This window comes from Lissotriton vulgaris, chromosome 7, assembly GCF_964263255.1.
Source record: "Lissotriton vulgaris chromosome 7, aLisVul1.2, whole genome shotgun sequence".
Classification (NCBI taxonomy): domain Eukaryota; kingdom Metazoa; phylum Chordata; class Amphibia; order Caudata; family Salamandridae; genus Lissotriton; species Lissotriton vulgaris.
In genome coordinates, this window is record NC_141695.1 from 667963434 (window position 1) to 667987330 (window position 23897).

Genomic DNA, 23897 nt, shown 5'->3' on the forward strand with positions numbered 1-23897 from the left:
TGGGACCTAACCTTGCAGGTGATGGTTAATTGGTAAAGACTCGTATGACACTAGAGAAGAAATAAGAAGATAATGGGTGCCTTGTCCATGCTATCATTTGCTACTAGGTACTGTAACCTATCAACTGGCCGGTGGTCTGATTATCACATTTAGAACTAGCCCCCACTGGTATTACAGCTAAGGATTAGTTTAAACCAATCTTAAATGGCAGTCTGATAGCAAAATATTGAATGTACTTTAATAATGCAATTTATATTCTAACATTGATTGTTATGCTGGGGTTTATCCCAATTTGCAGATGTTATTCTTGTTCATTCATTGACATATGTCTGGAGAAATGGATATATCCAGCAATCTGAATTATCTGGAGCAGTAAAAAGCTGTGAAAATGTGGTCCAAGTTTCTAATCCTTTTAAGTTTTGCTTCTGTAGTCAGTTAATGTTATGAATTTGTAGCACAATATTACTTAGTACTTTATTTTATCCTTTTAATAGATTTGGATTTTATGGATTATCTCAGGTGAACTGGAAGAACCTTTTATATGCAATGTTTTCACATTCCTTGATTGGTTTAGCTGTTTAATTACTGGTTTTACAGATTTTGTAAGAATAAATCAATCTGACCGTGCATTGCTCTTGACAGTTTTTTTGCACATAATAATGGTTTTACGGCATTTTTCACCAAATAAGATTCTGAAAGCTTAAGAAAACATGGAAGGAAGGGAGTCGCTGGACTCCAGCGTCTGATGAATGGACATAGTTTGTCTAACATGTATCTCATACAGAGGTACACGGTGACCAGAAGATGAAGTAAAATAGAAATAAAGTATTATGATGTATTTGTAATTCATATGCTTGTTTTTTGTGTCAGGTAGAATCAGAGGTGACGTACTCTCTCATTTCTACTAATGCCTGCGTAGTATTTCATGATAGTGGTAAACTAAGCATAATGTTTTAGAAGACACATATTGAGAATTATCCAAAGGGTGCTATGAAAGGCTGCACCTAACATGACCTGAAGATACCATGGAGGGGAGAGGGCCCATTTGCTGCTTATCTGTATCACTAATAGGACAATAACGATTCTGACATGTGTGATTTATTCAGTGATTGTATGAAATCCACCTTTATTGCGTGGTCACCCTGGATTTACTCAAATCATTTATGGAACCCATTTTTGCTGTTAGTAGGACTCTCTGTAGTGTAACACTACCAATTAGTTTCGCCCAACTGGTGCATTTAACTTTCCAGTGAGGACATTGTAAGCTAACATAAAAATTGCTCTGATAACATGGAAGTTAAATGCTGCAGTGGGCTGCAGTATGTATTTACACCATTCACATAGAAGCCAAGAATTGATGGCTGCCAGGGACATCACTGTGGTCTGGATGGGCTGCAGTTTAAAAGCACTGAAGTAACACATGGCACAGAGAAGTACCTATTTACTGAAGGAACGTCTATTTTTATATATTATTATGTTAACCCTATAGAGTACTCACATGGCTTTATGGTTACTATATATAAAAAAGTGACATGCTATATATTAGGAATAGTGACGTACTACATATTAGGAATAGTGTGCCCTCACAGTCAATAAACACCTCAAACCTGTGTTCACTGTGTAATGTAGCATACATTTTCTTAGGGGTGGGTGGAACTTGCTGAGTTTCACATAGTCGAATTCCATGGAGTTCTGCCAATTGGCGAAAATGATGCACTATATTCAGCTTGCGCTGCAATTTAGAGCTGCTTGCATGAGCAGCGCTGAAACATCAACTCGAACGGCACCATGCAGTGTACCAAAGTGTGCCGCCATTTCAGCTGATTTTGCTGCCACTTGAGTTGAAAATCTACTCGAGCGGCAGTAAATCTGCTTGAGAATCAGCCCTCTGACCATGACCGCCCACATTAGAAAATCATGCTAAAGGATGCCAAATCTTCCTCACGCTCACCAGCTCACATTAATCTGTAGCTATGAAACTTTCCACCCAGTCCTACATTTTCCATGAACAGGTCAAGGTGTGACATGAATTCTTATTTCGCAAATTCGCCTACAAAAATGTTAGCAACATGATTTAATGTTTCCCAAGAAGCTACAAAAAGCTAATTTCATATTGGAAATACATTTTTGATAACTTCAGTAGAACATAACTTTAAAAAGTTAACTTTATGCTGCTTCAGACAAAACTGGTTTATAACCTGTTTTAAATTTAAAACCAACCCAGAGGTTCAATACACATTCTTGGGGGAGACAAAACTGGATTAGAACTAGTTGTGCTTCACAGCCCACTCCAGAGGCTCAATATACATTCATGGCCAGAAGTTATCAACCCAGTTACAAAAGGACACCCTCTTGCACCCCTCAAATTTCTATTTTACCACATGTTGCGCACACACATGCCACAAGGGCATGTGTGTGTGTAACATGGAACTTTGAAAAATGCATTTTTTAGTGAATTTTTCAAAATTTGCGCAAAACCATCAACGAGAAATTGACTGTCATTTGTGATTCCTATTGGCGAAATCGTAATTTTGTTGTTAATCCATTGCATTTATGTAATCGCAAATTTAGCGATTACTTAAATTGCGATTTTTGCATTTGGGATGATGCCTCCCAAATGCCAAAATACCGGTCGCAAAGGGTTTGATTCTGCGAATCTGCCCGTTTGCGATCGGTATTTTCGTTGATGTATGTGGCCCTTTGTCCCTCCTGCATTTGGTGTTGAAAAACCATTCCTGGTTCCAAATAAATGAGCGGTAGTGCCCCCAGTTAAGCTACTGGCACACACTGTCACTTGTGTAACTGCATTAAAAACACATTGGGACTCGGGAGTCCCTGATTTAAAGTAAAGACAGAAAACGTCCGCCGGATGCCCACTACGATCTTCATATATAGGAGTCCCTTACTACGCCACTATCCAAAGCAGGAGTGAGAAATACAACGGTTTATTGGGTAACAATGCTCAATAATGGAGATGGCGCTTTTGTCCTACAGTCCATGTATACTTCTTTGTTTAAAATACCCTTGAATAATAGTGGATGGGATTGGGACTCACACACACCATAAAATTGTATTGTTATAACTTTTAATAAGGGTGTTGTGTTTCAGCTCAGGATCTTTTAGCTTTGCTCTCATTATCTATTTTCCAGAACCCTTCACTTATCGATCTATAATTCAGTTTGTTTTTGAGAATTATATTTGTTTCATAAAGGCCTGCATAAAATATAAAGAAAGAGACCACGGCAAGAACAGAAACCTCCAATTAAGAGGCTTATTTTGTCCCGCCCCAACAATCCCCCCTGCTCACACAGAGAAACAGCTCCTTCTCCCAAGAGTTATTCCTAATGAATAGATATGCAATGTCCATACCACAGTCCAATCTCTGCATGGAAGGCACTGCTGTGCATTGAGTATGTTTCCCCATGGTCTTGCCAATGCAAATTACGTGTGCACAGAAGTCGTAGAGTTGCACTTCATGGATTTCCGCAGAGTTACATAAAAACCCACAGAGTTTCACCAATCAGGTGGAAAATATGTATCTGGCACTGCTCATGCTGCAATTTATTGCAGTAATGCAAGCTGTGCTGAAAAATTAGCATGAACTGCACCATGAGGTGCGCAAGAGCACACAGCCATTCGAGTTGATTTTGCTGCCACTGGAGTAGAAAATCTATTTGAGCAGCAGCAAATCTACTTGAGAAGCAGCCCTTTGGCTATGACCACTGCCTTGCAAAATGGCTCTACAGGATGGCAAACCTTGTCTGCGCTTGCATTTGGAAATGCTGCTCCCATCCTGTCCAGTGCAGCACCTTTCCCCTAGTAGGTGCCTCCTGTTCTGCTAATGAATTGCGGTAAGATTACTCAGTACAGCGTCCACTTGCCCATAGAGACTGCTTCCGGTCTGTAAGTGTAAAAACTGCCCAGTGATCAGTTTTACTGCCTTTAGCGATGCCTCTAGTCTGTTTGGTTTAGAGTCAGTAGATATATAGACTTACTTTTTGAAGCTATGTGGCATTTTTATGCAGAGCACCAAGTCACCTTGCTGCACTGCATGACAGAGAAACAGCAGGAATGTCCCACATTCAAAAGAATATGGCACACTCCTGCCTTTTTCCCTAGGCTGGTGCTGTCTGTCTGCCCAGCGCCAACACAGGCACCTTGACACCATGGTGCAAGGATGCCTGCATTGTAAGAAGGATTGTTTTTTTGCAGGAAGAAGCACCTGCCCCTGAGGTATTTTACTCTTTCTATGTGTGCTGCTGCAGCACACATAAAATCAGAAAGTAACAAGGAGAAATAAATATATTTGTCCTCGTTACCCCTCACCTGGGAAGGTGTGTCATTTTTGTGCATTCCCAGGTCTATCCCTTTTGGTAAATCTGGTAATGCATCAAAATCCATGGATGTTGCAAGGGAACACACACACAACCCCCATTGAATGCCTCCCTGGTGCAGAGCATTGCAATGCAGTGATTTGTATGACTTCATAAATTGCATTTTGGGCTTGTGCCGAACATGCACCACATTGCGTGGTGAGAGCGCAATGCAACCCCACTTGTAAATAAGCACTTGGTGGTTTCCGCAGGTCCTTGAATGTACTTGCTGCCTTATTTTAGATTTTTCACATTCTATTTTTGAGTGTCTGTTATAAAGTGCATGCACATGATGTACATACTTTCACATTCTGACATTAAGGGGCCGATTCTGATCTGGGTCAGAAAGCTTTCCGCCTAACCCGAATCTGGAGTGTTTTCCGACCGAGCCGGAGTCCTGCAGTCTGACCGAGGGAGTACGATGCAGCTGTATGCTGCCGGACTTGGTTTGGTCGGACTCCCATGGAAGTCAATGGGAGCCGGTTGTACGATGCGTACATGGTGTCCCATTGACTGAATGGGTATGTCTCGCGCAAGGGCACCCCCTACAGTGGGTACGCATCGGTGCCATCTGCACCGTACATGCCTATGTTGCGGAGACCCTTGGGTCTCCCCCTGTGTCGGAGTCTTAGGGCTGCGAGTGACAGGTGGTCCGACGCAGACCCCCAAAGGCAACTTCCCTGACGTTTTGCGAGACGGACACTTCGGCTCCCATCGGATGTCCGACGCGTGCATCGTACTGGCTCGGTTGTAAATCGCATCCATTGCATGCCACGGTTAGCTTACCGCCGAGATGTACAGAGCGGTTCACGCCCAGAAAAGACTCGGTCAGTGATTTTCACGTAGCTCGCGTCGTACATGCTCGCTTATCCAGTTGTACGAGTCGGGTGGAAAACACGCGTACGGCTCGTAGTTTTTCCGGCGGGATCGCGTTCGGTGACCTTCTGACTCGGATCGGAATCGGACCCTAAATGAAGCTTATTCTAATGAAGGGAGAGTCTAATTTACTGGCATGCTCCCTGTCAAAGTAAACACACCAATCACATTGATCTCCTATAAAGTTACGTCCATTGAGTTGCCCCCAACACACTACATTTGTAGGGATGCAGGGATGATAGGGCAAAGGACGATGGGGTTTTACACAGTTTTACACAGTTGAAAACAATGAACAAATGTGCTCTCTTTTCCAATGCTGTGATAAGGTAAAATAAACCAGATCATCATTTCTCTCTCTGTTTCCTTTTTATTTGCTTTTCAGACTGGAAAGACTACGATGGTCGAGAACCGAAGCATAAGGGCCAGGTGGAGACTCTAGAGTGCCTTCTGCAGCAAATCCGTGCGCTGCATCAAAATTACACCTGCCGAGGTAAGACTAGTCTCGAAGTGACAGGCACCAGCTGAGGTTTCCCTAACATGAACATTCTCATACAGGCAGCACCTTTTATTCCAATGGGGATTTCCTCAGAAGGCTTGAGTCCTTGAAGGCTGCTTTTGAAATCCCAGGGCCGCTCCTGGTGCCTCTCTCACTTTCCCCAGCTCCCTATGGTTAATTGTAGCAGGTGGGGGGAAGCTTCACAAAATAAAAAGCCCCTTTGGGGCTGGCCATCTGTACATTTCTGTTGCTAGCCAGCTAGGTTTGTACTTTAGAAATGCAAAAACATACAAGCACACATTTCTTTTTTGTACTTTAAATAGTACACTGGGTACCAGCAAGGTTCCCCCCACTGGGGCTCTGAGGCCAGTGGCTGCATGCTTACTCCATTATAGAGACACGTTACTACAAAAGGAACAAGTGCTAGGCTGACCGCAGGTGGTAAATAACCTTGTAGTAATTTATTTCAGATTTTGCCTCGGTGGTACAATGCAAAAGAACGTCATTTCTAAAAGCCATGCAGGAATTGAAAGAACTGGGCCTCAAATTCATGCTCTTGTTATGGTACATGGGCAGACTTTGTTTTTTGAAGACTGTAACAATACATAGGACTGTGTTCACAGACATAAGAAAGGCACAGATGGTGCAACATGGCATTAACCTGCCTGATCACAGTGACGTAGATATAGATGCAGAGGTACCTTCAGGGATTTTTATTCTTCCAAATGACAAGTGGGCCAAGAATGAGTGGCAGTGTAGCACAGAATCCATACTTTGCACAACACTGTCACAGAACCAGGGTGACCACTGCACAGATAACTCACACAGAAGCTCGAACACAGCACCTGGGGAAAGCCAACACCAAGTGTATCTGACTACCCAAAAAGCCAATAAATTACGAACATTTATAACTGGGCCCCTAAGCACTATACACCAACACAGAAACACTTGAGCTTGCGAAATTGGTAGACAATTATTAGTTTGGATATGTCATAACTATTGGTTGAGTGAGTACACAGCCAAGAAGTAGTCTCTTAAACACCTAGTGATCCCTGGCTCAGTAACGGCGGAGGAGTTTGCATTGTACTTTAGGTAATGTTTTTGTTTTGTGGGCAGTTGGCCACTGGCATTACCCTCTGTAGTGTGAGTTTGAGAAACATTAACATTGTTTTTGCAGCTCATGCATCAAACTGTCTGTCTGAAGGGTGATTTCTCTCCAATGACAGACCCCTGTTAAGCTACCCACATTTTATTTCTAGATGATGATGTCCTAATTGTATAGTTACAAGATTCTGACATTGGCTCTGTTAACAAGAAAAACTAAATGTACCCTTACCTGAGGATGGAGGGGCCAAGTATTAGCCACAGCCTACTCATCCTACTCTGGGGTGCGCTGATCTGGTTCCGACTTGGATACCCCTTTGTGTGCAGCGTAACAACAGTTGGCACAGATGGTATGATATCATACAGGGCATGTTGGGTAGTATCTATGTTCCTAATAAAGAACAGACACACTTTCTGGCTTTCCTTGCCTCCTTGTTGTATGAACCATACTGGAGGCCTAGGTCTTGAAAGGGGATTTTAATTGCATTGAAGATGTAGACTTTGATTGTCTATCAATGCAGGAAATCGGGATGCACACCCTTGTATTCAATTTTATCAAACTTTTCCTTTCCTTTAAGTGAAATGCGTGCAGCATTGGTATAGTGCCTTACCCTGTTGGCACTTAGTGAACCATGTAACGAAATGAGGCGAATTTTCGCCCCAAACCAATTGCACAGCTTCGAACCGCCTCCTTGGCTAATTCATTCATCTGTTCGACCATCAATTAATCATTATTATCAATTTACTCCAAAACTTTTTCATTTACATCATCCTTTGTGACTAGTTTTGCGCTCTACATGCGGAGTTCAAACGGCTTTTTTCCAAGTTTCACATGTTAAAACTGTGCCCATCCGAGCCTCTTGTAAAAACACGACTGATGCCATGGTTCGTTCCAAGCAGTGTTTATTAATAGCCCAATGCATTTCGGGCGAAATACGCCCTTCGTCAGGGCACACTGCTCAGAAAGTTTTCAGCGCTACATTCTCACGTTTTCGAAACAATATCTTGATATATTAAACTAGTCACAAAGGATGATGTAAATGAAAAAGTTTTGGAGTAAATTGATAATAATGATTAATTGATGGTCGAACAGATGAATGAATTAGCCAAGGAGGCGGTTCGAAGCTGTGCAATTGGTTTGGGGCGAAAATTCGCCTCATTTCGTTACATGACTTTGATTGTCTCCCATCACTACAGGTGTACTAACCGATACATACAACAGAACAATACTTTAGAGAGTGAGCATGGAACAATGTTTAAACAGCTTGAAATGGGGGTTTTAGGGCCTATTGCTTGTATTCACTTGTTTATGACCTACATGTTTGGCTTGACAGATTGATGGTCTCACAACTGGTCAGGGAGAAGATCTACCATGCAGAATATTTAGCCTATACTTTACCCAGACCATAATTGTTAGATCTGTCATCCGTAGGGTGGTCTTCTTCCGATCATTTTGCCTGTTTACCTCCTCTTTTTGATGATTATTTTTGTTGGCCCTAGGATTACGAGCACTTTACCACTGCTGACCAATGCAAATGTTCATGTGCTTTTCCCCTCAACATGGTAACATTGGTGTGTACACAATTGGTATATTTAGTTTACTTGTATGTCCTTTGTAAAGTGGTGTACCATATACCCAGGGCCTGTAAATTCCTGCAGCACTGATTGTGTCACCCACACAAATAGCTTTTCAAACATGTCCCAGGCCTTCCATTGCAGGGCCCATGTGTGTAGTTTATTGAGACTTTACTTTGGCATTTAAATTCTTTCGTCATGCCTTTTGTTACATTTGTCACTCCTAAAGTGGGCCCTAGGTAGCCGATAGGGCAGGATGCTCTGTAAACAAAAGTTAGGACAGGTACTGGCAAATTGTGCATGTCCTAGTACTGTCAAACCCCCACATTAATTGTCCACTACTGTTAGGCCTGCTCCTATCCTAGGTTAGCATTGGGAATTCCTTAATACACTTGTAAGCCGTAATTGATGATTGGAAAGGAGTGGCTACATAATGTTTTATATCCATGGAATGGTAATGATAAATCTTTGTTACTGTTAAGGTTGGACTTTCAGAAAGTGGACAATTCTCTGCTCTTACTGTTCTGTGTGCCTTCAGCCAGTCTCCAATACAAGTCTGGGGTGGGTAGCAACAACACGTTGTACATTCCCTCTGGACAGCCACAAACACTGGAAGGCTAGATGTGACACAGAACTTATCTGATTCTTACAGCTGTTCCTGCGCAGGAAGAGGAAGGATGACACATCTGTTTAGGCAGTGTCCTGTTTCTCACACAAAGCGCTGATTACCCCTACTGATAGTCTGGAGCCATGGCTGGGAAGAAAGAGCCTGTGCATATTTTAAAGACCCTCCATTGAAGTCACCCCCCACTTCAAAAGCACATCCGGGTATAAGCACTGGGGCTCTAACCCCACCAAGACAGTACACCACTGGACCTGTGAAAAACTCTGCCAGGAGTAAAGACTGATATGCTGCAAGGATTGCCTCTTTTTTTGACTGCTGCTTTGGAAGAACTGTGTTTTTTTGCTGTGCCTCCCTGCTACCTACTGATGTCTGCCCTGCTGAAAACAAGAATAGACCCCTCTTACTTGAACACTTGAACCCCAGAGTGACTCCAAGGGCTTTCTGACTTGACCTCTCTTCTGAAGTCTCAGTTCAGTCCTGGACCCTTGGAAGTGAGCTTCTGCAGTGCATAACCATCGATTAAAAGCAAAGCAGAGATGCGTTGATGAAGCCTTCATTGCATACTTGGATCAGAACTGATGCATTGAGGCTTCAACATTGATTCTTCATTCATCCAAGTTCCTTTCACAGCAGGACCTGCATGGGTCCTTTAGCTAGCCAGCCCTACAATGCGGTCAGCCTGGACTTTGGATCCCCAGTCCAGAGTGACATCAATTAACCACTAAGCGCTATTTGCTTCTAAGCAGTACATTTTCATTCAATCTTTAAAAATCCATAACTTCGGTTCTACTCATTTGACTTTTGTCATTTTGGTTGTGTTGTACTTATAAAAAACATAATCTATTTTTTATACCTGTGTGTAGTTTTTTTGTAGTGTTTTCATTGTGTTACCATACTTTACAGGTTGCCTCTTTAGATAAGCCTGACTGCTCTGAGCCAAGCAACCAGAGCGGGAGCACAGGTTATCTTTTAGTGTTTATCTAGCTTACCCTGACTAGAGTGGTGGTTCCTGCTTGTCCATGGTGCATACTCAACTGTCTGAAACCCCACTTCTAACAATAGTCTACTGTTGATGTGCACAGGGTGTAGGAGGAAATTGACACTGATCCCAGCAGGCTCCAGCCTGACCTACCATAGGGACCATTATTTTGTGACCCTTCATTTACCTAAGCCATATGAGACTACTTCACCATAATAGTCATCCTACCACACTCATCCACAGCAAATGAAAAGCTTTTGAAGTAGAAATACTTGGTCAAATGGTGGAGGCTGAAAAAGCATTAGAAAGAGAATCAACCCAACTGGAGGAATCTCTCCAAAGGGTGGAAAATGAAGTGGTGAAGGATTCAGCATGCAAGCAAGACTTACTTGAAACCATAGTATAACCCATTACTGTGGTGGAACTCCGAAAGGCTTCTAATTATAAAAAGTATGTGGCAAATTCACACTCAGATAGATTTACAGCAGGACGCTTTCTTTCTTGGCTGTTCCTGGACGAGTGCAGAGACAGCCCCATACAATGCATTGGAACCCACACAGGGGAACTTGTGCACATGCAACTGGAAATTCAGGAAGTATTTGTACAATACTGGACATAGGTGTACAGTGGCCATGGATGCTTCAACTGAATTTTTCTTTGATAGAGCAAGTATATCACTTGTGTCCAATGAAGCTAAAGAGATAAACAGTGGACCAACTACTGAACGAGATATTAAAACAGACATTAGATTATTGGCCAGCAGTAAAACACCAGGGATTAATTGTCTCCCAGCTGAATTTTATCACGGATACTCCCTCCTTGCTCTACACCTCACTGAAATATACAGGGTGGCTCTGGAGTGGGGAGTTTTGCCAGGCTTACCTGAGATGCCTTGTAGATTTCACTTCCCAAATGAAATACTGATCCGCTAGATGTGGTCTCTGATGAGTCATTATCTATGCTGAATTTAGATTATAAAACACTTAGTAAAGTTCTGTTCCTTATTCTTTGTCCCTATTCACAATATACAGTCCATGATGACCAGATTTGCTTTATTTTCCACTGCAATACCTCCCTAAAAATAATGCAGCCTCTTAGGATTCTTGAAGAAAACCTTTTTCTACAACACCCAGGTTTTGTGTTAATCTCTCTTGACCTATGTAAAGCATGTGGGCATATTAGAGCAGTGGTGCAACATTTGAACAGGGATGACAGTTGGACAAGAGGATTGCCCTGTGCAAGTTGGTGCTAAGGCCGGAGTGCGAATAGTTAAGAAACAATCTGGGGCATTCACGTTTAAGTCAGGAACTATGCAGACGTGTTCACTTTCCCTTATGTTGTTAGCGTTAGCAATGGAACCATTTGCTAGCATGGTCAGGAGAGAAGGGCATGCAGAGAATCATCTATCTCTCTGTGCAAATAATATGCTCCTTTTCCTCTTCCAACCGAATACTTGTATTCCATGGAGCGATAAACTTACTTAGAGAAATATTAAGTGTGTATACAAATTGGGAGAAATCCTGCATATTCCCCATTTCTAAGGAGCTTCACAATGCATCGAGGACAGTAGAGAAGCTGAATATAGGATGGGAATTACACATGTTGAAGTACAAAGGTGTCAGAATATATGTTTTCAGGAAGACAAAGGCATTTCAAAGCTCAATTTGGGCGGGGCCTTGCATGCATTTAAGGGCTGTGTCTCTTTTTGGCTCACTTTGAAGTTGCCCAATCTTCCAATATGGATCCCACAACTTTGATTCGGGGAAGTAAATGATTCAAGGAGGAGGCCTAGGAGCACTGGATTTTGAAATGTATTATATTGTTCCACAATTACAGTTGGTTGCTATATAGTTTGAGGGTATAACATTTGAACAATTGGAATATCAGTGAACCCCTTCAGCAGGGAGAATTCATTGCACTTTTTTTGGGGTGCTTGCCACATATGCCAAGTTCCCAAAATTGCTCTTTATAGATGTGCGCTGCTTTGAAAATATAGATAGGAAAATGCAACATATTCCACAGTATGCCCCAGCACTACCATTAGTTGGGCTTTCAACCACTAGAGCAGGATTCTTTATGTCATGCAGGATGGTGAAGTGGACCAGTGCAAATATACTCATAGTTAGTAAGTATGGGAAATGAGGTGACGATTCACTGATAGGAGACAAAGGATTACCAGATTCTAAATTCCTGATGTATGGGGCGTTGTCCCATGCAAAGTAGAATTTATGTAGAAGGGGCAAGCTCAACCCATGTTAAAAGCCAATAGAGAAAATTGAGCAGAAATATTAGCCTTTTTCCCTGAATCTGACATATCCTAGTATGATCATAGTACATTTCCAAGAATTAATGATTAGAGTGGAAGGATTCATTGGGATGATTTGGGGGTTCACGAAGACCCTGGCTACTAACATATCCGGGATATACAGATTATAAAATGGCAAGACCATGTGCACCTTTTTTGGTGAAAAAGGAAGTTAAATAACATAAGAAAACAATAATTGTAAGTTTACTTTTGATTTAAGGTTTGTTAGTGACATAATTGTATGCAATCAAATAATTAACACTGGTTTCCAAAAAGCAAAAGGACAAACTGTTTAACATAAGACTGGGCTGAACCTTTGCAAACATTGTCATACTGAATAATTGTTGACATAATACATTTGTACCAAATATGAAGGACATGATTTTTGTTGGAACAAATATATCAGAAGCTAAATTCTAATAAAAAGAAATACATACATGAATTTCAGATGCATGCCAAGTGGTTTCCTCAGTCTACAACTCAAAATGAGTCTGATATATTCTCCACAGTAGTGCTATATCTCAGTTGTGGTTTGAATTCTGCTTCCAGGAGTTTAGGAGTCAATATTCCCTTGGTGCATGAAATTAGATAAACCTCCATAATAGTAGACCAAATGACATGTAAAAAATGTGCCTTTTCTGTGTAAGGACATTAAGATGTGGAGACAGCGTACTATTACATAACATGATCCATATTTATATAGGCAGACCTTTGCCGCAAATGCATCTTCAAAGTGTAGGTGAACGTAAAAATCTGACACATCAGGGCCTACTGACAAACTGCATTTTGCAGTACATTTATTAGTACTACTAAAGTACTACAAAATGATACTCACAAAAATACATTGGGTGATTCCGGCTCACCAGCCTTCCTCTATGTGGTGAACACTGCCCTGACTGCAGACCTTCTGTGCATGCAGGTTTATGTTTTAGTAGTAAACGTGGGAGGGACAGAGAAGAGTAGCTTGAAAATGGAGAATACTTACTACTCAATGTGCATCCACCCACAAAAGAGTAAGCCATTACTGTTCCCAAACCACACTTCTTAAGTTGCTATGTTCAAAAAGAACCCAAAACAATAATAAACGTACTCTAGCTCAAAACACCCTCCCATAGATAATAATGGAAGTAGGGGCTTAACATAAAATGCCAGAGGAACTAATATAAAATTAAATTATATTAATGTTAATTATATAAAATAGTTAAAAATATAAGTATATTTAGTTTAATGTTGCAAATGTCCTCACCTCTAGCTAGAAGCTTTTATATATGTTTTCGTCATGGGACCCTCCCCTTAAGATCGTTTGCCTGTTTTTAAAAAGTGATACAACTCCAAAAATATTATCTGCAGTGGGACAATTCCTACAGGCAATCTGGTTTGAAAGAATTACAATTCTAAAGGCCGCCTCTTAACGTTGTGCCAACTGAATAAGTATTACAAACTATCCATTTAATTGTTTCTCTTTTAAGACATTAAGGACCTTTTTTTCTAAAACATATTTATAGTGAGAACTTTTATTGGATACAGTAATTGAAAACGCTTTTACCCTGTTGCACATGATTGTTGGACGCATTATGCACGGTCATTTTTTGGATCTATTGCTCTTTATTTCTCCTTGCGGGAATGTTGTTTTATGAATTGTTATGATGCTGCTTGGATGTTCCAATTTTTAGGTATTGATGACGTATTTTTATTCGATTTTATTATAGAAGATTAGAGTATTCTTATTATTTTATATAATTGCTCTTTTAAGTTGGTTGAAGTATAAATGGATTGATGTATTTTTAAAGCACAATTCAGTGTTACTGTATTTTGGTATTTGTACACTTTGATGGTTAATTACAACCAAATAAAGTAATACTACCGTACAGCACTATTAAACTAATTGTGAATTACACTTCAATATATTGTTTATTGTGTATTAATTATTAAAAGTGATGTATTAAATTATTGAAAGTAATGTAGTTATATTTTAATACAAACCTAAGTTCTATTAATTTTGAAATTCTAATTCTTTAAAAAAAATAAGATTTGTTTTAGATATTTGAAATATTACATTACTTTTATTTCTACTATTTTAGAAAATGTAATTTTATTTAATTAAAAAAAAATTCATATGTGGTTTTATTTCTAGTTCTGACCTATTATTTTCTGGGAGGGTGCTGTTGTATCAATGGTTGCACATGTGTGGTGCTAGACCTACTACTGCTTTTTTTTGGCTATAGTAACTTCACAGTCCTAAAGTTGGCTCCACCGCATTGCAGCATGTGGTGATAGGAAGTCTGCACTTTAAGTAACTTTACACTCTTAAATGGAGATTAGCGTAAAGTAGCAAAGTTACTCAAAAATGTAACAGTAAACGTGCCCTTGAAAATGTACTCATGTGCAAGTTTCCTTTTGTGATTAGTTCTCATCATGCTTCCGTTGCCTTAAACTTTTTAAAGCCTTTGTTAAGTTTTATTGATATCTAATGCTTGTCTTGCTCTTGAAATACATCCAAGAATCCTGTCACCTGAGAATTTCAAAATGAATATGAAGTCAACAGAATAGATCTTCGATGAATCGTGTTTAAATTTTTCCATGTAGAAACTATATAGTATTACATCACATGATTCAGATAATAGAAAGCATATCTTTACTGTCTAACTAGCACCAAAACGAAATGGTTTACAAGCAGTTTATCCAGTCTCTACTGTGGAATACAGTCCTCTTTTTAAGTGTGGTGATTGGCCAAAGCAGCCTGAACAGGTCAGTGCAAGTTTGAATCGACAAGAAAATAGGCCAATGAGCTACGTACTTGTGTAATTATCTGTTGTGGCCAGTAGGGTCACACGACTGAATTGAGGCAGATTCAGCTATTTATTTATTAATAAATTATTTAAAAACATTGAAGCCTGCCACATATCTTAGTACATTAAATATGTTCAATAGTTACTGGAGTGTGCCATTGTACAGTTATGTTATGTGCATATGATTTGTAGAGCGCATGGCTGCCTCAGCATTAGGGCTGCCCTAGCAATGAGGCGTCCCAGCACTGAACACAGTAATCTGGTAAAAGGCAACAGGAAGGACAAAAAGGCTAACAGGAAACCTTGGTAGCAAAAAGCCATGTTTTAAGTTTTAGTCTAAAGCAAACATAACTCAAGATGATCCTTAACTCATGAGGCATGCTGTTCCAATGGACTGGTGCCAACACCTGAAAGGAGCCACAACCCAATTTCTTTCTCTTGAATAGGGGTGCCACTACCAGATTAAGTTCTGCAGAGCAAAGAGCTCTTGTAGGAAGATAGGACAGCAGAAGATCTCAGAGAATGGGAATTCTGAGAAATGCATAATCTTATGGGGGTATTTCAGAAGGCGTCCCGACGAGTCACAACTAAGGTTTTTAATTCAAGTTCAAATTTAATTTTCTTGTTTGGATGCTTCTTGCTGTCATTAACTTTCTTTCTTGCAGGACCTCTTGAAGATTCCTCTTTGTGTGGAAAGTAATGGTCTGTATATTTAACATAGCAATCCATAAGGATAGGGTATGTTAGTGCTCAACGAACAGATGTTTATTTTTATCCTCTTCAATGGTACTCATTTTATCAACCTCAGAAGAATAAAAGGTTGAGTGGACCTGTAGGAATTTAACCCTGTAACCATGGGCCCAACAGAGATCCCTTCAGTAGATGCAGTATTTAACTGAGCCACCAGACCCTATTATCGGAGAAATTTTAAATGCAAAATGATGGCCATTAGGTTTGGTCAAATAAAATTATTCAAACTTCCAGGACGATGGAAAACAGGAGAAAAGGCTCTACTCAATTGTATACTTGAATGGTGGCTAATCAGCATCAGATGCCTTCTATCACGGGAAACTAACACCGTGTTAACTGCGTATTCTTAACACGCCGGTAACAAGCGATAGTTCTCTGATAACGCGCCAAATGGGCGCGTTAAAGTGACCGGTATGATTATAAACAAAGGAAACCCGAACGTGAAAAAAGTGACGATGGGCCCAACTATGATAAAAAGTCAGCGATAAGCAGCGCCAGGCTTGCTATTCCCACGTCAGGCGGGAAAAATCACAAAAAAGCTGCACATAAAAAAATAAAAATAAACTGAGAAGCACCATTTAGAAAGCTGTAGTAACTACAGAGGCCTACGAGAACCCCACAACCCCTCCGGAGGACCAGCCAGGGACCTCTGGGAATTAGAAGAGCAAAGAGAAGAAGAAAAAGAGGAACCCTGGATTCAGTCCGCAGGAAAACAAGATCCTGATTACGGAGGTGTTAGAAGACCACCAACAACTATTCATCACCTCGACTGTATCATTGGCAACTAAAAATGCAATATAGTAGTCCATCTTGGCCAGGGTGAATGCAGTTGGAGTGAAGTGCCAAGAAGCGCTGGATTGATGTGAAGCGCAAAACCAAGTTGAAACTCGCTAACAACCGGAAAGCAGCTATGAGATGGAGGAAATGGTGTCCACAGTCACCAGTGGGGAGACAGTGTCAGGAGTTGGGGGACTGGACACTGCCCAAATTGACCTGACCCAACAGCAACAGGCTGAGTAATGACCAGGGACTGGGGGGACGGGGGAAGATGGGCACAATAGCACACATGCACAAATAAGTGTAGCACACTGCACACCCACAATGACTCTGGATCATGTTCATGATCTCCTTGGCATACTGCAGCACACATAGAAACAGCAAGTAGGCACCCATCGACAATGTGCCCAGAAGGGGCCATCCTCACACATCACTAATCTCACAACAAACCCATGTACATGTGCTGAACCCAGCAAAGATATGGGTTCATGAGCCACACTGACAATGCAAGTGATACTGCATGACAAGTAGCATGGCTGCAGTACAATTATCATGACATGGTGCATGCCACAACACTGAGGTGACTGAGTGTGGACCACATCCGTAAAGGAGCAGGTCACACTCTGACACATCCACGTGCACAAACAAACCCTGACGTCATCCCCCTTATGTACATGTTGCTCATGTAAAGGGACTTGAGTCACACGGTGTATCGCTCCATAAGGGTGGTTCATATCAGACCCCAAATGACACCCAAAATGTCATATTTGACCCCAAATGACACCCTGTTGTCTTATTTTGGACACCACTGACAGTATTCATGTCATGTTTTTGTACACATGTGATACACTGATGAGTGGGATTACGTACTACATTTGACACCCTGAAATGGCATTTCGAATATGTGACACCCTAAACAGCCTCTCTGTACAGAGGTGATATATCCACCATCTTTTTGCTATTTGTGAGACTGTTAGCACTTAATGTTGCACTTTCACTTGTCAGAGTGATGTGTCATTGAAGAGGACTGACACGCACCCTGGGAATGTGTGTTGCAATGAATTGATTTGCAAATACTGTCTATGTGGTCATATTGTACTGTTCCATGATTGCTAAGGTAAGTCACAATGTGACGTGCTAATGCAAAGAAATTGGTAATGATTGTGTCCCTTCGGGCTATTCCTGATGCAGCTGCGGTGGGGTGTGGTCCACCTACCTCATAATCCTCATCATCGTCCAGTGCATCTGGCACCTGGCTCCCCGGGGCTTTGGTGCGCACAAATATGTTGTGCATCCATCCATCACGGCTGTCTTTATATTGCTAACTAATGGCAGCTATCAGTTTTTAAACAATCAGGATTGCTGTGGCTTGCAGGCTGGAGTCCCATACAAGTTAACAGTTTCCCTGCGCGTAACTTACTGTAGCAAGGTCCTTTTTCAGCCCCGCAAGGGAGTATAGATTTTTCTCTTTGGCCTTCCATTCCGACTTTGTAAGCAGAGTTCAACAAGCTGAGCAGGCACTAAGCCCTTTTATTCTAACAGGAAGAAAAGTTAGAGATTGCAGGTGCCTCAGACCTGGGGTGAGATATAATTGCTTCTTAACACTAACCTCCCACTTCATTTTGCTTCATTTAGAGTAACACTAATTCTCCAAGTATTGAATGCATCTGAGATGACAGGCCTTGCACATTTATTTTAATGTGTGGGATCTGGCATGGTTTGTTCTGCTCAAACTATATTCGGGGTAATACCAGCTTACATTCATTCTATTTATTTCAGCATCTTCGGCAGGTGTCACATAACATTGGCACTAGCAACTGGTGTCCTGCTTCTCCTCTTTTTGCTTCATAATGGCTGCTCACTATAAAGCCATGCACAGGCCGGCCCAGCTACAACTCTACGGCAATCACCTGTAAGAGGCTTTTGGATGCTTGCCCTTAGCAACGCTTGGCGTAAGTTATGACTTGACCTTCCGCTTTGCCTATTGTACCTGCGTGCAACTAGTGCTTCATTGCAAAATATGTCATTTCTCCTGGGCAATGGAACTTTGCTTATTGAACAGGTGATGTCCAATCCCTGATTTCAGCCATTTGATGGGTCCTTTGAAGGCGCATGACACGGCTTGTTCTGTGGATGGTCAAATGACGCGTGCAGCTGTACTTTGAATCTTGGCTCAATGGGATATCTGTGCGGCTGCACAGACTTTCCTACAATGTAGTTTCATTGAATATCACGCAAGTCTCCCATTTCTGGTATTGGATGCTCCTGCTTATGAGGTACATGATTGTTCCTTCGAATTACTTAATTGGATGTCCTCACTTTTTTCTAACCATGACAGGGATGATCTATTGGAGGGAATTGCATTTCTTTGCACACATACCTTCATGGATTGACTTCTTAAGTCGTCATGACTCCGCTGTCTGCATTATTGACTCTTTTTTCAAAAGCTCAAAGTGCCTTTAGCTTTTCCTATGAATTTTCCATTTATTCTCCGATTTGGTATTCTTCTCTTTTTTGGGTAGTTCCTCACCGACATCTTGAACATTGCCTGACCTTTGAACTCTGTTATTGTTCTTCTGTCTAGGTTGGACAGACTTACCAGGAGGAGGGTGTTATATGGGGTTATGAGGCCCTTTGGTTACATTGTCGACATTGCTAAGTTAGCATGAGTTTGCTTGCCCTATGCTGCTGATTTTCGCACATCTCTGCTGCAGTTTGTTTTCGCGACACTTTGTCTCTGCCCTGTACATGATAATAGATTGTTTTCCACATTTTCAGCTTTCCATGAAACTTCTGTATGAACCTAATGTGCTAGGTCCATCAATAATGTCTCTTGTTATTCTTTTCTGTTCAGTCCCTATTACCTTGGTAAACCATGTTAGCTACAGCTGCCATATGGATAATACGTGCTTTGATATGACATGGTTGCATGTTTTTGAAACACACTCGATGACAGCTGTTCCATGGAGCTGAACTCCACTGTTCCTATGACTTAAACCTCTTTGTGTTTAGGCTTTCTGGTAGGGGGTCAGCTAATAACACCTAAGGATCTTCTGTTATGTGAATTAACTTCTTACTGCCGAGGGCAGGGTGATTAGGCCTAGTTATTTTGACTTTTTCACAGTCTTTATTCAATGACGGGTCTTTTTGTAGTCTATGGTATTGTAACAATGCTGATGATGCTAGCTTAATGCGTTTAGATGCTGTTCGTGCTTCGAAAGGTTCTCTTGTTTTGTGCTGCCTGGGTGGTAGTCTGAGGGTTGTATTCCTGGGGGTGGGGGTGATCCTGGGGGTGGTGGCAGTGGGTGATGTGGCCGTCTTGGTTCTCCAAGCTGTATGATTAGTAGCTCCATGGCATCTGTTGGTCTTCAGATGTGGCACTGGCCTGGGCTCCCTTTATACTGCAGGTTTTCGTCCCCTACTTAAGACCAGAAAAAAGCTGGTCTTAAGTCCCTGCTGCTAACGTGCCTTATCGCCTGTTTTAGGCCTGCATCGTAGATCTGGCTGGTCCTTGAGAATATGAGAAGTGGTGTCATTGTGAGTTTTTGGATAGGAACGCCTACTCTGCATATGATTAGCGTTAGTTGACGCTGTCAGCCTTGGTGATGTTATTAGCTGCAGCTATCGCAGTTAAACTGGCGATGTCTGCTGTTAGCGTAGGCTTGTGAAAAGGGCGATGACTCTATCACCACTTTCGTGGCGTAAAAGTGCCGGTAAATTGGTGATGTGTCCTTTAGAATATGCCCCTTAATGTTTTGAAGGGAAATGCATGTTTGCCACAATATATCAAAATGTTTTGATGAGATACAGTTTCTAGGGAATAATGACATGAAATGAGGACCTTGATTTAGTCCGACATGAGCGAGCCTGTCATATGGCTGATAGTTTTATTGTTGATATATTCTTTGTGTTTTTTAAAGTGAAGAACCATTTAGATGATTTAAATAGATCTAATGGGACTGTCAGTTATTATATTGTAAAAAGGGCTTTAGTAAACAACATAATAGAATGAAAAGGGGGGACCAAAACTTACCGGACTCAGCTGTGTTGAAGCTCTCGCCGTGAGGGGAACAGCTGAGGGGCTTATTCCACCATTTCGATCGCTGTGAGTGCAACGGCTGGTGACTACATCCCCCAGGTGCCCCCAGGACCACCGGCGCACCGGTGACGTTCCAAGCTGCACCCAGAGGCGCTACAAAGCAGAGGAATGCCTCCCGCCACGCGGGACACGCGCGGGCGGCGCTGGGCTAAGCCTGGGACAAGGGCGGGCCCGTTTGAGCCCGTTCGAGACCGGAGAAGGCCGGGCCGGCCCCATTCCCTAACATCTGGCCTGAAGAACTGAAGTATAAAGTTGGCCGGTAAGTCCAGTACCTTATCAATAGGGGGTTTGAACGGTTGATCATCTAGTAGAGATGGCGATGGGGGCCAATAAGGACAAGCCAAATTTGAAAAGCGTGGGTATGATGGAAACATTGGACTATTTTTTCACGAAAGCATCGAATTTCCTGAGCAAGAAATAGCAGTGCAGAGTGGCAGCTTTCAATGGGCACGCGTGTCCATTCTACCCAGCTGGGGACTGCCTTCCTATCTGTCAATTCATCTGCACAGAGCCCGGCGTGCACCATTTCTTCCCCCCCAGGGTGACAAATTCTTCGGAAAGCACTCAGAAACACCTTGTAATAAACCCAAGGCCACCAGCTGAATCATCACACCCGAAAACAAGGTCAATGACTGCTCAACCATTAAGGAGAAAAGATCCTTCACCTAAGCCCAAAAGAGCAGTTAAAAAGAATCGGGACATGGGTAATTGTCCAAAAAAGTCCTCTGTTAAACAAAGAAGAAGAAGGCCGGAGGAATCTGAGTCTCAAACCCCGGGTCCACGAGAATCAGAAGAAGATGTGCCCACTCATGTGGAACTCATGAGCGGTGTTCCACAAAATGTTCAAGTCCCTACTATGAACAATGACTTCTGGACTAAATTGGGGGATGTCTTCTCTGACCTCTTGTCCCCCCTTATTGCGAGATTAGCTACAATTGAAGCAAATTTATTGATTTTAACTAACACTTCGAATCAATCCCAGGGGGCTTGAGCTGGGCCTGTTCTATGGGACGCCAGTGCTAAATTGTAAGGCCAGGAGGGCAGGTCAATGGGCGCAGGACCACTGGGGTGTGTAGTTGCTGCTCCCAATGGTAGCCAGGACCTAAACCCGTATTAAGTAAAGGCTCTAACGCACCTATACAGTCACAATGCCCAGGCAACCCAAAGTTCGCTCAAATCAATCTACCACCAGATTCCAGCCCCTATGTGGTGGTTTTAGCAGGGGTCCCTGTATTGACTAACAAGAAAGAGGAATCGTATACCTCTCTTAAGAACAAGGTTACAGACTGGCTCAATAAACACAGGCCCCTGCCACCGACTGTAACCAGTGAAATATTACTTGTTCGAAGGGTTTCCGGGCTGGGTATCAGGGCAAAGGATCTAAATGGGGACTGTATGTTAATTAATTTCAGAGACATACGGACGATGACTTTGGGGTCTGTCTCACACGAACACAGCTACACAGGCACTCCCCCTGTCATACTTCTATCCCCAGGGGCAAACTGGCATCAGCCAAGGCTCTGAGCAACCCTGGAATCCAGTGAGGGGAGGAAGTGGTTCGGGGTGGCACAGAGACCTTCCAGGCCCATCGGCCATAATCCTACAAAATAGGTTTAGTGGTTTAGATCAGGTGGACTGACGGTGGCCCAACCAGGGAACTTCGAGGGGTGTAGTGCTTGATATCGTTATGGCTGACACAACACTGGCTGGTCTCCCAGATAAAAGGAAAAGATTTAGTACTAGCATGCCAAGGAGGGTGGGCGGGAGCGGGGAGCCTAAACCAATACTCTTGTCTAATTGTATTAACAATAGGAATCCTATTGGTAGTCGTAACTACCCCTGTCTTTCTGTAGTTGTGCCCACTAACTTCCCCTCGCTACTAGTACACCCAGCGGTGGGGACCAACATGGGAAGCATGGTTTCATCCAGGGAAAGTGCTGAGGGTCCTCACCCAAATTCACTCAAAATATTATCGTGGAATCTGGCCGGGCTCCCCAGCAAATTGCCCTGCCCTGATTGGGGCTCTTTTGTGGACGAAAGTGACGTTTGTCTCTTTCAGGAGACATGGGCTCGCACTGGGTTACATCGGACAGGCTTCATGGGGCGTGAGAGGCCGCCCATCCCGGGGCCTCACCATTTGGGTGGGTATCCACCTTGTTTGTACAATTAAGGCTTTGAACACTAACTCAATAGACATTCAGTATGTGGTCTTTACTTGGCCAGATGCATCAAAATTGCACTAATCAATGTATATTCTCGCCCCGTAAATCCAATTAGTGAATCCAGTACTATTGAGGATCTCTCCCGTTTTATTCCAACAATTCCGACTGACACACGACTGTTGCTGGGTGGCGATCTGAATTGTCACTATGAACCCCTTAAAGGTCTAAAAGATGATGCACTCACTGCAGAGGATGAGCACTGGTCCATACCTGCAATTCAGGCTCCCTCTCCAAAGGCTTGGACCCCATTAACTATTCAAATTCTGTCTCTCACCCTAAACTACTCCTCACAGGCTTGTAACGGCCGCACTCCTTCTGATACCCCTGCTAAATACACCTATAATAAACCGGGACAGATGTCTCTTCTAGACTACATACTGGTGGAAACAAGGCTGTGGTCTCTGGTCATTGATTTTAACGTTGTTACAAGATCAGACAGTGACCATAATGCTCTTATTTTAAAATTGGGTCTATCCCACAACTGTGGAAGCGGTGTTGCATACTCTAAAGGGAACGCCGGTAATCTTACCGCCTCTAATGATAGACGTAGAGTTAGCTGGCACAAACTAGTTGAACATCTGGAATTATTAGGGAATCTCTATAATTCAATTCTACCCATGTTTAATGAGCTTGCTACACTAACCGGCCGACCTCCATCTCAAGATTATCTATCCCAACTAAAGGAACTTAATAATACGGTCTCTCACACTTTGGCTGAGCTTCTGAACACACGGGTAGCGGGGAGGGCCAAAAGGGCTTCCCATAACTCCTGGTACACGCCAGCCTGCAGGTGGGCAAAACAAGAGATTTTGTTGGCCATTAAGGACAAAGATAGAATAAGAATCAAAACTAAGAGGGTAGATTACAAGAGGACAATTAACTGTGCCAAGCTTCTGGCTCGAGTGATCGCTCCCCTGCCTGCACTCC

The 23897-nt window shown here is 42.3% G+C and overlaps 1 protein-coding gene across 1 annotated transcript in view; it reads left to right on the top strand.

Annotated features, from left to right (window-relative positions):
• The window catches only part of ANKFN1 (ankyrin repeat and fibronectin type III domain containing 1), a 1140330-nt gene that overhangs the window by 345325 nt on the left and 771108 nt on the right, over window positions 1–23897 (top strand). The window contains exon 7 of the mRNA XM_086928764.1: window positions 5632–5739. Coding sequence (XP_086784890.1) covers window positions 5632–5739 — 108 coding nt within the window. The remainder of the gene's footprint in view (window positions 1–5631; window positions 5740–23897) is intronic.